Source organism: Protopterus annectens, chromosome 8.part1 (assembly GCF_019279795.1).
Source record: "Protopterus annectens isolate FY-2018-M chromosome 8.part1, PAN1.0, whole genome shotgun sequence".
Lineage (NCBI taxonomy): Eukaryota > Metazoa > Chordata > Ceratodontiformes > Protopteridae > Protopterus > Protopterus annectens.
In genome coordinates, this window is record NC_056742.1 from 127,186,544 (window position 1) to 127,200,168 (window position 13,625).

Below are 13,625 nucleotides of genomic sequence, written 5' to 3' on the forward strand. Positions count from 1 at the left end.
TGTGTTTATTTATATATATATATAGATATATTTTTGTATGTGTGTGTTTATTTATATGTATATATATATATATATATATATATATATATATATATATATATATATATATATATATATAAAATACATACACTACATACACACACATATATACATGTAGACATATATGACATGTACATTTTTTAAGTTCTGGTCCTCTTAGAGGATAAAGAAGGATTATTTTATGTTTGGGGCTGACAAAAAAGTTATTAACATTTCATTTGAAAATGTAACTGTGTGTAAGTAAATTCTATACATTTGTTTTTGGCATGTAAAAATTGTTGAAAGTAAATGAAAACAGTGTTGCAGTTGTGGGGTTGCCATATAAGAGGGGAGTAAGGAAGGCTCTGTTTAGTTACTGCAAGTTTAGTAGACAACAGATGTGTAGTATACAGATGCTTGCTGTGAATAAAAAGGCCAGGTCAGCTGCCTGACCTGTCATTTGTAGGCGTATTCCTTAACTAGTGGTTGACTGTTTAGATATTGAGGGTGGGGTTGGCAGTAGCTTTAGTCTTGTATGTAAAAAAAAGCAAAATATGTTGTAGTGAAATATTACTCTCTTAAATAACTTGATTGTTTTGTTGGAGAAGATGGTTAAAGTTTTGAATATGTTAGTGTAATTTTTTTCTTTTTCAGGATATGACCTATCTGTGTATACAGGCATCAGATTCTTCAAACCAAAACCTGTAAGTCTGATTTTTTTAAAGTTTTGTCTTTAGAATTAAAATATATAATGTGCTGCCATCCTAGTAAACTTGTATACATTTTTGCATTTAGCTTTTTTGCTGTTAGTAGCAGTTCGGGAACATACTGTAGATAGTACAGTTTTAGTCTAATAGTGTCAGTGAAGGAACTTGTCTAACTACTTGGCAATTAAATAATTTTACTGTACTGGAGTGATCATGGTTCATAAACAATGCTACTGCAGTGTTACTGGACCATTGAAGTGTCATCTTTTCTGGAAGTCTTCTTCTGTAATCGTGGTGTTTACCTGAAAAATAATTTCATACACTTTAAAAATGTACAGTGCGCTGTATACCACTGGTTCTTTTCACACTGACCTGATGATGCAGCACCAAGGTATCTGCTTGTGATACTGGTAACCAAAGTTCTAATGTTGGGGTGAAGAATTTTGTGCTAATAGGTAACATTCCTTCTAAGGATATGTGTGCGTTGTATTTTACTTTTCTTTCTGCAGCAGCACTCCTGGTAAAGACCAGAATAAATACTAAGTGACCGCGACAGTCAAATGGTATGAAGACTGTAATAATGGGAGAAGACTTTGGCCAAAGCATATACTGATTTGTTTGCTGGGACCATTGCACATTAGTTCTTGGGTAGCAGTTATGGCTTGGTTGGGTAGAAAATACCCCAACTCCGTAGTCTAACAGCATACTGCTGCTTCATACCGTTTTTTGATGCTCACTGCATATAGAGAATGAGAGTGTCAGAAGAAGCTTTTAGTGGGGAAATGCAATGTGTAGATCATCAGGCTGGTGGCAGAGCTGAAGAAAGAACACTGTGGTAAAGTATACTGATACTCCGCTTTGGATCTTATAGTTTGTATCCTTATAAAACTGCTACATTGGCAATATTTATTTTATTTTCTTGTCTGCTTGAGCAGGTGATTTGTTAAACCTGACTTCAGTGCTTTGGCATCACTTTTGTTTTTACTTGCTAACCCTTGTTTTGTATATATCATTAATATTAGTTCTTTTGAGCTGAGCTATGTTTTTAATTTTACTTGTTCTGGATCATTTGGGGGAAAAATTTTTTAAAGTCAAATGAGGAGAGTCATAAAGCATTTTTCTGGTCAGTATTGTTTTAAAATTCTGAATAAGGAAGATCAGTAACCAGCCTGAATTTTTGCAATGTGGACAAACTTATTTGTACTGGAATTGCAAGTCATCATCTGTCATCATCATATTATGAGATTTGTGAGTTGTGCTGATATCAGTGTCCCATGTGGTAAGTATGGGAAAGTTAGAGGGCTTTCTTCTGTATTTGTATGTTAAGTGAAATCTTGAATTTTGGCAATTTTAGCTTACTAGAAGTGACTTTTGATAACAAATTCATAGCTGTCATTGCACCATACTAACTAGCATCTCGCAGGGAGTTTGTCACATTCGTGTCCTCATATCACTGTTTGAAAGTGTACATCTCAAGGAGTTCTGTATTCTTGCAACTCCCATGGAAGCTGCATTTTCCAATTAGATAACTTTCCTATAGCAATACACCAGTTTTGTTACTAGGAGATGAGACTTGGATAAATTTATTAACAGACCATGTCCCACACTTTTAACTGACCCTGGTAGTGCTGAAATCCAAAAGTGGAAGGGCTGAACTGAATTAACATTGTAAACTGACCGAGGTGTTTTCATGTTTTCGAGACATTAAATAAAGAATCTGGTTACCCTGACATAGAACAGCATTTGTAGTAAGCAGCATTGTCAATGACAGGAAAAGCCAGTAGTTAGGTTTGTGTTGTACACTTAGACATTTGTACATGTGTACATGTACTTTTTGTGTACTTGTCATGGTTTTAAATATTCTTAGTTGAGAAACTTGTATTGTATTGTTTACTGTACAGTACTGTAGTTCTTAAGGTCACCTTCATGTCCAAGCCACAGAGCTACCAGTCTATCACTAATTACTTGCCACATAAAAATATTTGAGAAAATACTCTACACCCGAATAATGTATCATATTGAATCACAGCATGACTTTTGAGTGGGGCATTCCTATTCAAGTCATTTCACTTGCTGGAAGTCAGTTAATAGTGTGTTATATTCCTGACAGCTTGCAAACTAGACTGCAGTTAACTTCAGCTCAGTCAAAGAAAATTTAAGTCTGGGAAAAATCTTTTAAACTGAAACATGTAACGCTGTTTTTCAATATATGTTTAAACACATTTTCTGACATAAAAACTGCTTAATCCGTGGTAGTGAATATTTAAAATATAGTGCCACATTTGGGAGCTAAGATGGCCACCAACCTATAAACACTGCTGTTTCTTAGCTCTAACTTGTTGCAAAGATCTTAAAAATCCTCAGCATTTTGGTTAGAGAGTGTAGATATACAGGTAAAATATGATCAGTCTACTGTCAAATTCACCTTACCAGCTGCATTACATTGTTTAAAAGCAGATTCTGACAGCTGAACAGCTGAAAAAGAAAGATTACCTTGGATTGAATCAAAACTGTTTTGTCTTTTTTCTGTTCTCTTCCACTTGTTTTCAGGTATCAGTTTCTGCACTCTAAAGCAATAAGAAAAGCCAAAGATGTCAAATGAACATGATAGCATGGACACTCAAACCACTAAAATCAAATTTTCATCAATAACGTCCCTAGAAAAATATACTTTATCTAAGAGGCCTAGAACTGGAAAAAAGCAAGAACTCAATAAGATAGCAAGTAAAAATAAATCTGTACTTACAAACCTCAAAGAATTAAAACTAGCTCTTCAACCGCTGCAGCTGGCTATATAAAACTTCTCTGATGACTGAAAACCTTTGGAGACTCAGTTAACGAAATTGAAAGCAAATGTTTTTGAAAATGAAGTTAAACTTGACCAACCTCAGAAGGAAAATGAATCTAATTTAAAATATATACAAGAAATGCAACAAAAACTTCTAGATCTGGAAGCAAGATCCAGACATAACATCATTATAAGAGGTATCCATTATAAGTGGTATCCCAGAACGAATTGAACAAACAAAGCTCTTAGTCAATCCAAACAATTATTGGTCTTTTACTGGAAAACCCCTGTGAAGCTAACCAAATAACTGTTGAAAGGGCTCATGGGGCGATCTGACCTCCTCTGGACTCTGACGAGCCAAGGTTGGTTTACATTAAACTACTTAACTTTCAGAATGTTACTAAAATGCTCTCAACTGCAAAAAAAAAAAAAAAATATATATATATATATATATATATATATATATATTCTTCGCTCAAGATCTCCCACTACAAATTAAACAAGAAACGCAAAAACTTTCTCCATTTTGTGCCTATCTGATCCAAAAGTGGATTAAGATTCAGATATCGAAATACGTTATTTTTTCAGTACCAAGACGTTAAATACACTTGCCTCTAACACTAAAGATGCAAAACAAATTTTTAAAAATGCCTTCAATGAAATACCGGATCTTGATTAAACACGAACTTCAATGGATGACAAACTTCATATTCAATGCCAGTATGATACAATGACCCACCTATTTGAAGAATTATTGTTTCAGAAAATATATTTCTTCATATCTCCGCACTGGAGTGGGTTCGAAGTTGTCAAGATGCATGTTTCCTTATGGAATCCATTAATTGCTTCTCTTATACGTGTGACCCTTTAAACCCCATGTAATTACACTGACTTTCTTTTCAGTGTGACGCTTATCTCCCAGACTTCTACAGTTTCTTTAAAGGGAGCATAGCACCGAACATTCTTATATATACACTTCCTGTAATCGCGACTGCTCGGAGAAAATCTATATGCAAAACTTGATCTGCTCAAGGTAAAACTTCTATCGCTACTAAGAACAATTCAGCCTTTACAAGTTTATATTTCACTGAACATTTGAAGAACACTTAAAGAACCAAACTTTAAAACTATTTAAATGACTGCAATGTGACCAGATGATATTTGATCTTAATTATTATCTGCTATTTCACCTTTGTGATTTTCTTTTAAAAAAAATTGTGATACTAATTATCATAATTATGTTTGATATCATACCACTTACTGTACAAAATACTACTATACTGCTCCTTCTTGAGAATGTCTGATATCTGCAACATATTTTCATCTCTCATATTACTACTGGGTCAGAAAGCTATAGCATAATGCCATCATTTAATTCTTGTAAAACCATTTAATATTTTGGAACTTGGTCATAATGTTAGGGGGAGAGGGGGAAAAAGTGTCTTTCTCCATTATCACAAAATGTTCCTACTTATTGAAAATACATCCATGGCTGTAATAGTATTAACTCAGTAAGATTATTGTTTTAACAAAACCTCAAGGAAACATACCTAGTGGTAATGAAGGCAGGCTATTTTGTAATGTATTTGATAGTCTGTTTTCTGGGGATTACTACCATAAAGTTAAATAACATTCATAGTATTTACTTTATTTACATAAAGTCTGTATCTGCTTGGTGTATACAGATTACTGGATGAGTTTTGGCTACTTGAGTTTAATGTTGTTAAACCTGATGCAGAATATTTTATCCTGCTCTCTCTTTTTACTTAGATGTTTTGTAATGGGGAACTTGTAATACCGTTACGATACTATTATTTGTTGTCTTCGACAGGACCTTACACTAAGAAATGCTGTTGTAGTTAATGTTCATTGACTAGAAAGTAAGATGCCATATCTTTACGAGACATCTTTTCTATAACACTTAATTGTTGACAAGATGCTAGGAAATGGAATAACTTGATACTGTTTGATTTTATTGCTGCCAGAATTCAAATGCATATGTAATACTTAAGTGACCTTGTGTTAGACTTAACAATCTTGGCTTACCATGTATATACAATAGTCTAATCTTGAATATTGCTTTTATATTTTAATCTACACTATTCTTTATCCATATAAGATAAGTTCCATGGATTTCCACTAGCTACATAATATTTGTAAACATAATAGTTATTGGTCATAACCAATCTTCCTTTGATGCCTGGACTGTGCTACCTTTCGATCAAGCAGATATTAATACACTCTGAATAAGCCAATATATAATGCCTTCTATATAAGCTCCTCCTTATAACATTATATACATGACTGATCTCTGGGATGATATTTTAAGTATACTACTGATGACGATGGCCTATGTCTTGGATAAATGAATCACACTGATCCGCACAAGATAAACTGTCAAAATTATATGTTCACAAGACAAGAATTTAAACTTATTACCTTATACTGTCTTTGTATGTTATACTTTCTCAAGTTATGATAAATAATCATAGACCTGCTTGTATTGAATGTCGCAATATGTAAATAAGAAAAAGTGTACTGCATGATGTTATGTGTAACCATACAATATATGGCCTTGGCTTTTGTATGGTGTTTGTATGATATATTTTTAGACAAACTTATATTGAATATCTCTATTATGAAAAATCGAACAGCAGTTTAGACGATCTATATTCCTCTGGGTCTACTTCATTGAAAGCTCATTTCACTGAATTTAAATTCACCCTGACCAAATTGCTGAAAGCTCAAATTACTAAAAACTCATTTCACCAAATCTCATTTCACTGAAGTGAAGTACTGGCACTGTGTAGAGTACTGTAAGGCAAGTAAAAAGTATATGCCCTTTTCCCCACTGTAGTGCGATCCTGGAGTTAGTATATATAGTTGGGCGGTGTGGGGGGCACAGCCCCCCACATTGGAGGTGTGGGGGGCATAGCCCCACCTAGTTTGATGTTATATTTCACCGAAAGTTTCAAAACAATACATTTTAAACCATAGGCATGCATACTTACAGCACCAATGACTAACGCCTTCCAGAAGACAATATATATCCTAAGTGGGAGGCTATGCCCCCACACCCCTCCAGTGTGGGAGGCTGTGCCTCTACACCCCCGACCATATATACTAACTCCAGGATCGCACTACAGTGGGAAAAATGACATATACCTTTTACTTGCATTACAGTACTCTACACAGTGCCAGTACTTCACTTCCGTGAAATGAGATTTGGTGAAATGAGTTTTCATTAATTTGAGCTTTCATCAATTTGGTCAAGGTGAATTGACATTCATTGAAATGCGCTTTCAATGAAACAACGTAAACCCATTCCTCTATACCTGTCCTTTAGCTACATGTGATGTTATGAATGTTTGCTGATGGTTTAAAAAAAGTAAGTATATATCATAGATTAATATATCTCTACAGCTCTCTACCTTACACTCCTATGTTTTAATAAGAGCTGGGAGATCAGTTGTTGGTGTGTTAGGAAAGTTGTGCTATTTGCACCCTATTTGATTAACATTTTTGCTCTGGGACTATATACCACAAAAAAAAAATTAGTTAGAGATGTATTGCTTTTTGAACTATTTTCTGATTCTCCCTCTAAATCTGTTATGTACCATCCCACTCTCTTCCTGGCTAAGTAGCTCTGTGATTAGGCGGAAGGATAATGCAGGAAGAGATAAGTGCTTTTTGCCTTTCTTTAACAGAACTTCACACTCCTATTTTTTTCAAAGCATCTAAAGGTATTGTCTGACAATGTGGACAATTGACTCGTGGAATATAAAGGGGATCCAACTGGGAAAAAAAAATGGAAATTGTACTTTCATTTGGTCTTTAATTCTAAAGTTAACCTAAGCAAACCTAATTCCAATAGAAGAGACACACATGTTTCCTGAACAGTGGAAACTTACTATGGGGAAAAAAATGGATTAAAACTATTATAGCAGTTGGCAAAAAATCTAATAGTGTAGGAGTAGCAATTATTGTTAAGAAAACTTTCTGAGAAGATATTAAGCACAATGGACACAGACCTGCAGGGAAAGTGGTGCTACATAATGACTAAATGCCCCATCTTGACAAAACTTCTATTACTGTTAAATATATATGCCCCTTGTATTAAACAACAAGAACTTAAGTCCATCTACAAGATTATATCTTCTTCCTCAACTATTATTATATTATAGGAGGAGACAGGAACACTGTTCAAGATCCCAGGACAGATAGGGCAAACACCAAAACCACATATAACAAATATGCCTTGATAGCTTTTATGGAACTTAAAAACAATTTTAATTTATTTGATCCATACGTCTTTCAATCTAAAAATACTCCAGAAAACAAATTCACCTTTAATTCTTACTGTCATAAAGCCTGGTCCAGTCGGATTTTTTTCCTGATCTCGTGTTTTTTTGAACTTTTAACAACTCCTTTCATACAGAACCTAAATTTTTTTCCAACCACTCTAAAATTACCTTTACTATTGACTGATTTAGTAATTTTAATATTAGTAATAGGGGTTATAACTGGACACTAAACCCTAATCTCTTAGAAAAAACGATGTGATACGAGAAATAGATGCTATTTTGGAACAATCCCTAGATTCACTCTATCTTAACCAATTACCTTTTGACATCTGTTGGGCCTCTATAAAAACCTTAATTAGAAGACCCTTTATAAGCAAAGCTTCCTACTGTAAAAAAAAAATCTCCTTAAAAATCTACAATTAAAAATAAAATCACTAATCTAGAGGTGGATCTGCATTCAAATTTCAACTGTGAGATAGAAAAACAGACAATCCATCTCCAGAAGAAACTCTATTCATTAAATGCAAAAAATATATACTTTCAAGAAATTGCAAATTTATTCAGAATGGTCTCCAATGCCATCCCAGTTTCTGGTAAAAACACAAACACCAACCAGTAATAAAAAGGAAAGGAAGAAGTCTTCAGAGTTGAGTGCCGCAAAAGGCTTTATTTACAATAACACACATTGAGCACATTTGTCCACAGGTAACAGGATTTCTTCAGAACAATACAAGTTATAATATACTGAATTTTTATACCTGTGGGTGGCAGCCTCAAAGAATTAATGACATCATCACCTAATTAACTATTACAACCCCTGTCTATCACAAACAAGTGTCAGCTTTTAAAACTAGTCAAGACAACATAAACATACATTTTAATTTAAAATAATATGTTGGCAGTTCACAATTTAAAACATATTGTAACTATAGAAACTCTCTAAAACAAAATATGTCTTTCAGCTGTTTAAGCGTTGTGAACAGAAGAAATATTTTCAGACCTTTGGTGACTGCCTCATTCAAAATAATAAGATGCCTTCAATCTGAGTAAGCTGGAGATGGAAACACAGTCATTAAGTCCTGGAGGTTGAGTGGCATTAGTTTTAAGTTGCCACTTCAATTCCAGGAATTCGAGGAAGTCATCCACAGGACCACCTCATTCCCCTAGTTGTGCCTGGTCAATAACACTAAATTTAAATGTGTGTCCCGGGTTTTCTTTGACATGTTTGGCCAAGGCATTATATTCATCCCCCTTTCTAATGTTGTATTGATGCTCGTACACACACTGCCTGAAAGTTCTCTTAGTTTTCCAAATATAGAATCCAGAGCAATCCGAGCAGAGAGCTAAATAAATCACTCCCCTACTATTACACGTAAATCTGTTTTGGAAATAAATCTTTCCAAAACCGGGCACTGTGACAAAGGGCCTTTCCATCATGAGCCTACAATAACTGCAGCTCCCACATCTAACCATCTTCCCCATTTGTTTATTGAAATTCTGTCCTTCCAGTAACATCTTGAAACAAGGGTCTTTTTTATAGATCACCATAGGTTTTGGCCCTACTTAACTCATGGTGTTCACTATCGACAGTAAAAATAGACCAGCTTCTTTCTACTGTTTCTTTCAATCCATTAAATTGATTGGTAAAGGGCAGTACCAACCCACCCTGGAAGCCCCCCGATGCACCCAAATCACTACTTTCTCCATTTCCAACCATGGGATTGGTCCCTTGCCCCTTCCCTAAAAGTGGAAAAAAATTGTCCAGATGTTCTTTTCCTGATTACCTCTCTGAAAATTTCAAAAACCCGTCTGGTTATCCCCTTCTTTGGAACATAGATCTCAGGGTAGACATTTCTGCCTGAAAGATATCGTCCCTGGACACCATCCTGGCAACAACACACTAGCCTAACACACTGTCCTTTGACTACTGATTTCTTCTGGTTTATAGGGTGCATGCTGTCAAAATGTAAATCAGAGTTGGAATAGCTGGGGTTTTGATAAATATTAGAGTCAAATCCTTTCTTCAAAGCATTCTTTTTAGTGGTAACATTAAGAAAATGCACCATGTCCCCTTGCACATCTATAGTAAAAATAAGAAAATTGGTAGTAGAAAGTAAGTTGTCAAAGAATTTGTGCAATTTAGACTCCGTGTCAACCCAAAATAGGTTTGTGTCATCCAAAAAAATGGCCATAAAATGTCCAGAAATCTTTGAATTTGGAATTTAACACACATGTATTTTCCCATTGTGACACGACTGTGTTGGCAAAAATGGGGGCACAAGCTGCACCCATGGCCACACCCATCTTATGTCTAAAAATCTGCCCCTCAAATATTAAATAATTGTTAATTAATACTATGTCCATCAAGTCTGTAAGAATGTCTACCCTATTGTTTCCTAGATTCATGTTGGTTCTAAGATATTCTTGAAACCATTCTAATCCAGTCTCATGAGGTACAACTGAGAAAAGGTCCTGGACATTTATAGTTACAAATATCAGTTCTTCCTGATATAAGTTATCAGTGACTCTAGTTAAAAAAAAAATCCCAAGAGTCTTTAAGACCGGGTTCACCTCCAGTACCCATTTGATGTAAAAAAATCAATGTACTTACTGAAAGTCTTAGAAGCTTGAGCATGAAAAATGGGATGCAAGGGGGAATCTTGTAAGGACTTGTGGACTTTTGGGATTCCAAAAATCGTAGGTAACTGTGGGTTTTCCATGTGTAAAAATGTATGGTCCTGTTTGGTAATCTGATTGTTCAGGAACATTTCCTCTAAAGCTAGGTCTGTTTTTCTATATGCAATATTCACCTCATTAATTGAGGCTCCATCATAGGTATCTGAATATAAGAGATTGAACATCTTGTTACTGTATTCATTTCTATCCATGATCACTAGCCCTCCCCTTTGTCAGGTTTCATTACTCTAATTTGTTTGTTTTTAATAATTTCCTGGAGGAAGGTGGATTCTATTTCACTTAAGTTTCCTTCTCCTATGTTGCCCTTTTTGTTTCTTTTTAAATTCTCTAAAATTGAATTCACATAGTTTTCTGAACAAAAGTACTGTGGGGTGAAGTTGTGGATTGAATGTGCTGGGTCTCTTCAAAAGAAGTTTCATTATTACTTCTAGTGTCACTATTTTTAAAAAAGAAAGCTAAGTTAATTCTCCTAACAAACAGTTTTAGTTGTAACAAAGCTTCCTCAATTTTGATGTTTGAGGGCACAAATGTCAAGCCCCTTTCAAATAGATTGGCCCAGGTAGCATTCACCTCCAAGCTACTGTAATTAAAAACTGTAAATCTGTCACCTGTTCTGATTCCCCCCTTCTCGGGCCATTGGACCATGCTCCACCTCTCTGTCTTCCCCTCCCCCGGTGATGTGTTATATATTCCCCGTGTTCCACTGTCATCCCTTAATTCATATTGCTCTGCTCCCTGTCCCTCAGTCTCTGAGAGCGTCTTAGTGGGGGTTCCCTAAAATTGTGAGCTGCCAACGTATTATTTTAAATTAAAATGTTTGTTTATGTTGTCTTGACTAGTTTTAAAAGGTTTTAAAAGCGGACACTTGTTTGTGATAGGGGTTGTAATAGTTAATTAGGTGATGATGTCAATTCATTGAGGCTGCCACCCACAGGTATAGAAATTCAATTTGTTGTAACTTGTATTGTTCTGAAGAACTCATGTTACCTGTGGACGAAAGCACTCAATGTGTATTATTGTAAATAAAGCCTTTTGTAGCACTCGACTCTGAAGACTTGTTTCTTTCCTTATTGCCATCCAAATTTCTGTCAAGACTAGTTAACCAGAGTAAACTCTCTCCCCTATCATATCTAAGATATCATACCAAGATAAAAACTACTATACCAGTCAAGCTATAGTCCAGTTATTAGAAAAACTGTACACTCATTCTTATAGCTATGTTGATCCTTTAAACAAACAAATTGAATTACCTTCTGAACCAATTGAATTTTCCAAAGCTTAACCAAAAACAAGATTCCCTATCTTCCTCAGTTACTCAACAGGAAATAATTACGACAATAAATAAACTTAAACTTAACAAAGCTCCCGGACCTGATGGCCTTACTGCAGAATTTTATAAATCTTTTGCCCCCAAAAATCATTTTTTATGTCTATTTAATTATATCAAAGAGAATGGAATTACTGACCTACATCTGTATGCCTCTAAAATGATCTTTATAGCCAAAGAAAACTTCTGTCCCAAAAATCCATGGAATTAGACCTATTTCCTTGATTAACTTGGCTATGAAGATCTTTGGTTCAATTTTAGCCAACAGACTAAAGCCCGTTATCCCATACATTATCCCTCCAGACCAATCTTGATTTTTTACAGCATAGGCAAACTTTTGAACGTACTCGCACACTAGATGCCATAACCCCATCTAATCAAAATCATACTCCGATATATACCTTGACTGTTGATGATGCTAAAGCTTTTGACAGATTTAACGTTGACTTATTTACTTATCCAAGCTATTAAAACACTATATTCTAATGTCCACACTACTCTTCAAATAAACAAATGTTCCTTTTCCTGGATTAATATCAGAAATGGAGCTAGACAGGGATGTCCTGTACCCCCTTACTTATTTAATCTATAGATTTAAACTTTCTTCTTAATTAAACAGAAAACATTTCACTCAATCCCTGTTCTCTTTAATACTAAAATTGCTTTATCTGATTTTGCTGATGATTTAAATTTATATTGTAGGGTTCCTAACTCAGACCTGCAGAAAATTCTAAGTTCTGTTAATACCTTCTCAAAATTTTCAAATTATAAACTAAACTTGGGGAAATCCTCAGTCTTTCATATTAACTCTTTTTGTCAGTTAGTCAAACGAAACAAAACCGCCGAGCAAAGCACTCTCAAAAAAAGTCCAAATAAGCAAAAAGAAAATGAGAAGTGCACCATATGTCGCCAGATTAACAGAATCTCCAGAAGTCTTCTTGTAAAAACAAATAATCCACGTTTATTGTTAAACACACAACAGAAAAACTGCAGTAGTATGAGCGCTTTCACGTTGTTCACCAACGCTTCATCAGATATAAATGCAGTAAGATTTAGCACTCCCTTTATACATGAATACATTGGAATAATTAAACAATTAAAACAATTAAAAGATCATTTACATTTAAAAAGACATGACTTAATGCTTGAGATTCCTAGATGCTAAAAAAGGTTTAATGGATAACTTTTCATTAAGCCCAAACTTGTGGGCTTGTAACTTCATTATCCACTTTCCTTCTCTTTCTTCTATTCTATTCTTAATATTTCCCAACCTTTTATTTATGTTGACAAGCTCCAGGACCTGAAATTTAAAATTGTGTGTATTGCCCTGCTCTATGACATGTTTTGCAAGGGCATTAGTAGTGTTTGCCTTACTAATAGCATAAATGTGTTCTCTTATGCGTTCTCGTAATGACCTGGTTGTCATGCCCACATAGAAACTCATGCATAACTGGCATTCAGCTATATAAATTAAGCCAGTAGATCTACAAGTGGCATAGTTTCTAAAAGAGTAACATCTCTTTGTAACTGGATGTATAAAGGTGTCTGAATTAGATATATATTTACATTGATTACAGGCATAGCATGCAAAAGTACCTGTTTTCTTGGTAGAGTGCTTGTTATGATGGCTGTTATCATAACATAGCAGCCTGTTAAGTGAGGGCATATTCCTATATGCCACTCTTGGTTTAACATCTACCAATGACCTGATTACGTCATCTGTCATTAGTATGTCCCAATGTTTGTTAAAAATATCCAGCACGTACTTGCTTCTGTTGGTAAAT

General features: G+C 34.8%; 1 protein-coding gene across 1 annotated transcript in view; it reads left to right on the top strand.

Moving 5' to 3' along the window:
* LOC122810237 (dual specificity protein phosphatase 22-A-like) overlaps nucleotides 1-13,625 on the top strand; it is a 1,755,472-nt gene that overhangs the window by 788,712 nt on the left and 953,135 nt on the right. The window contains exon 4 of the mRNA XM_044081759.1: nucleotides 673-722. Coding sequence (XP_043937694.1) covers nucleotides 673-722 — 50 coding nt within the window. The remainder of the gene's footprint in view (nucleotides 1-672; nucleotides 723-13,625) is intronic.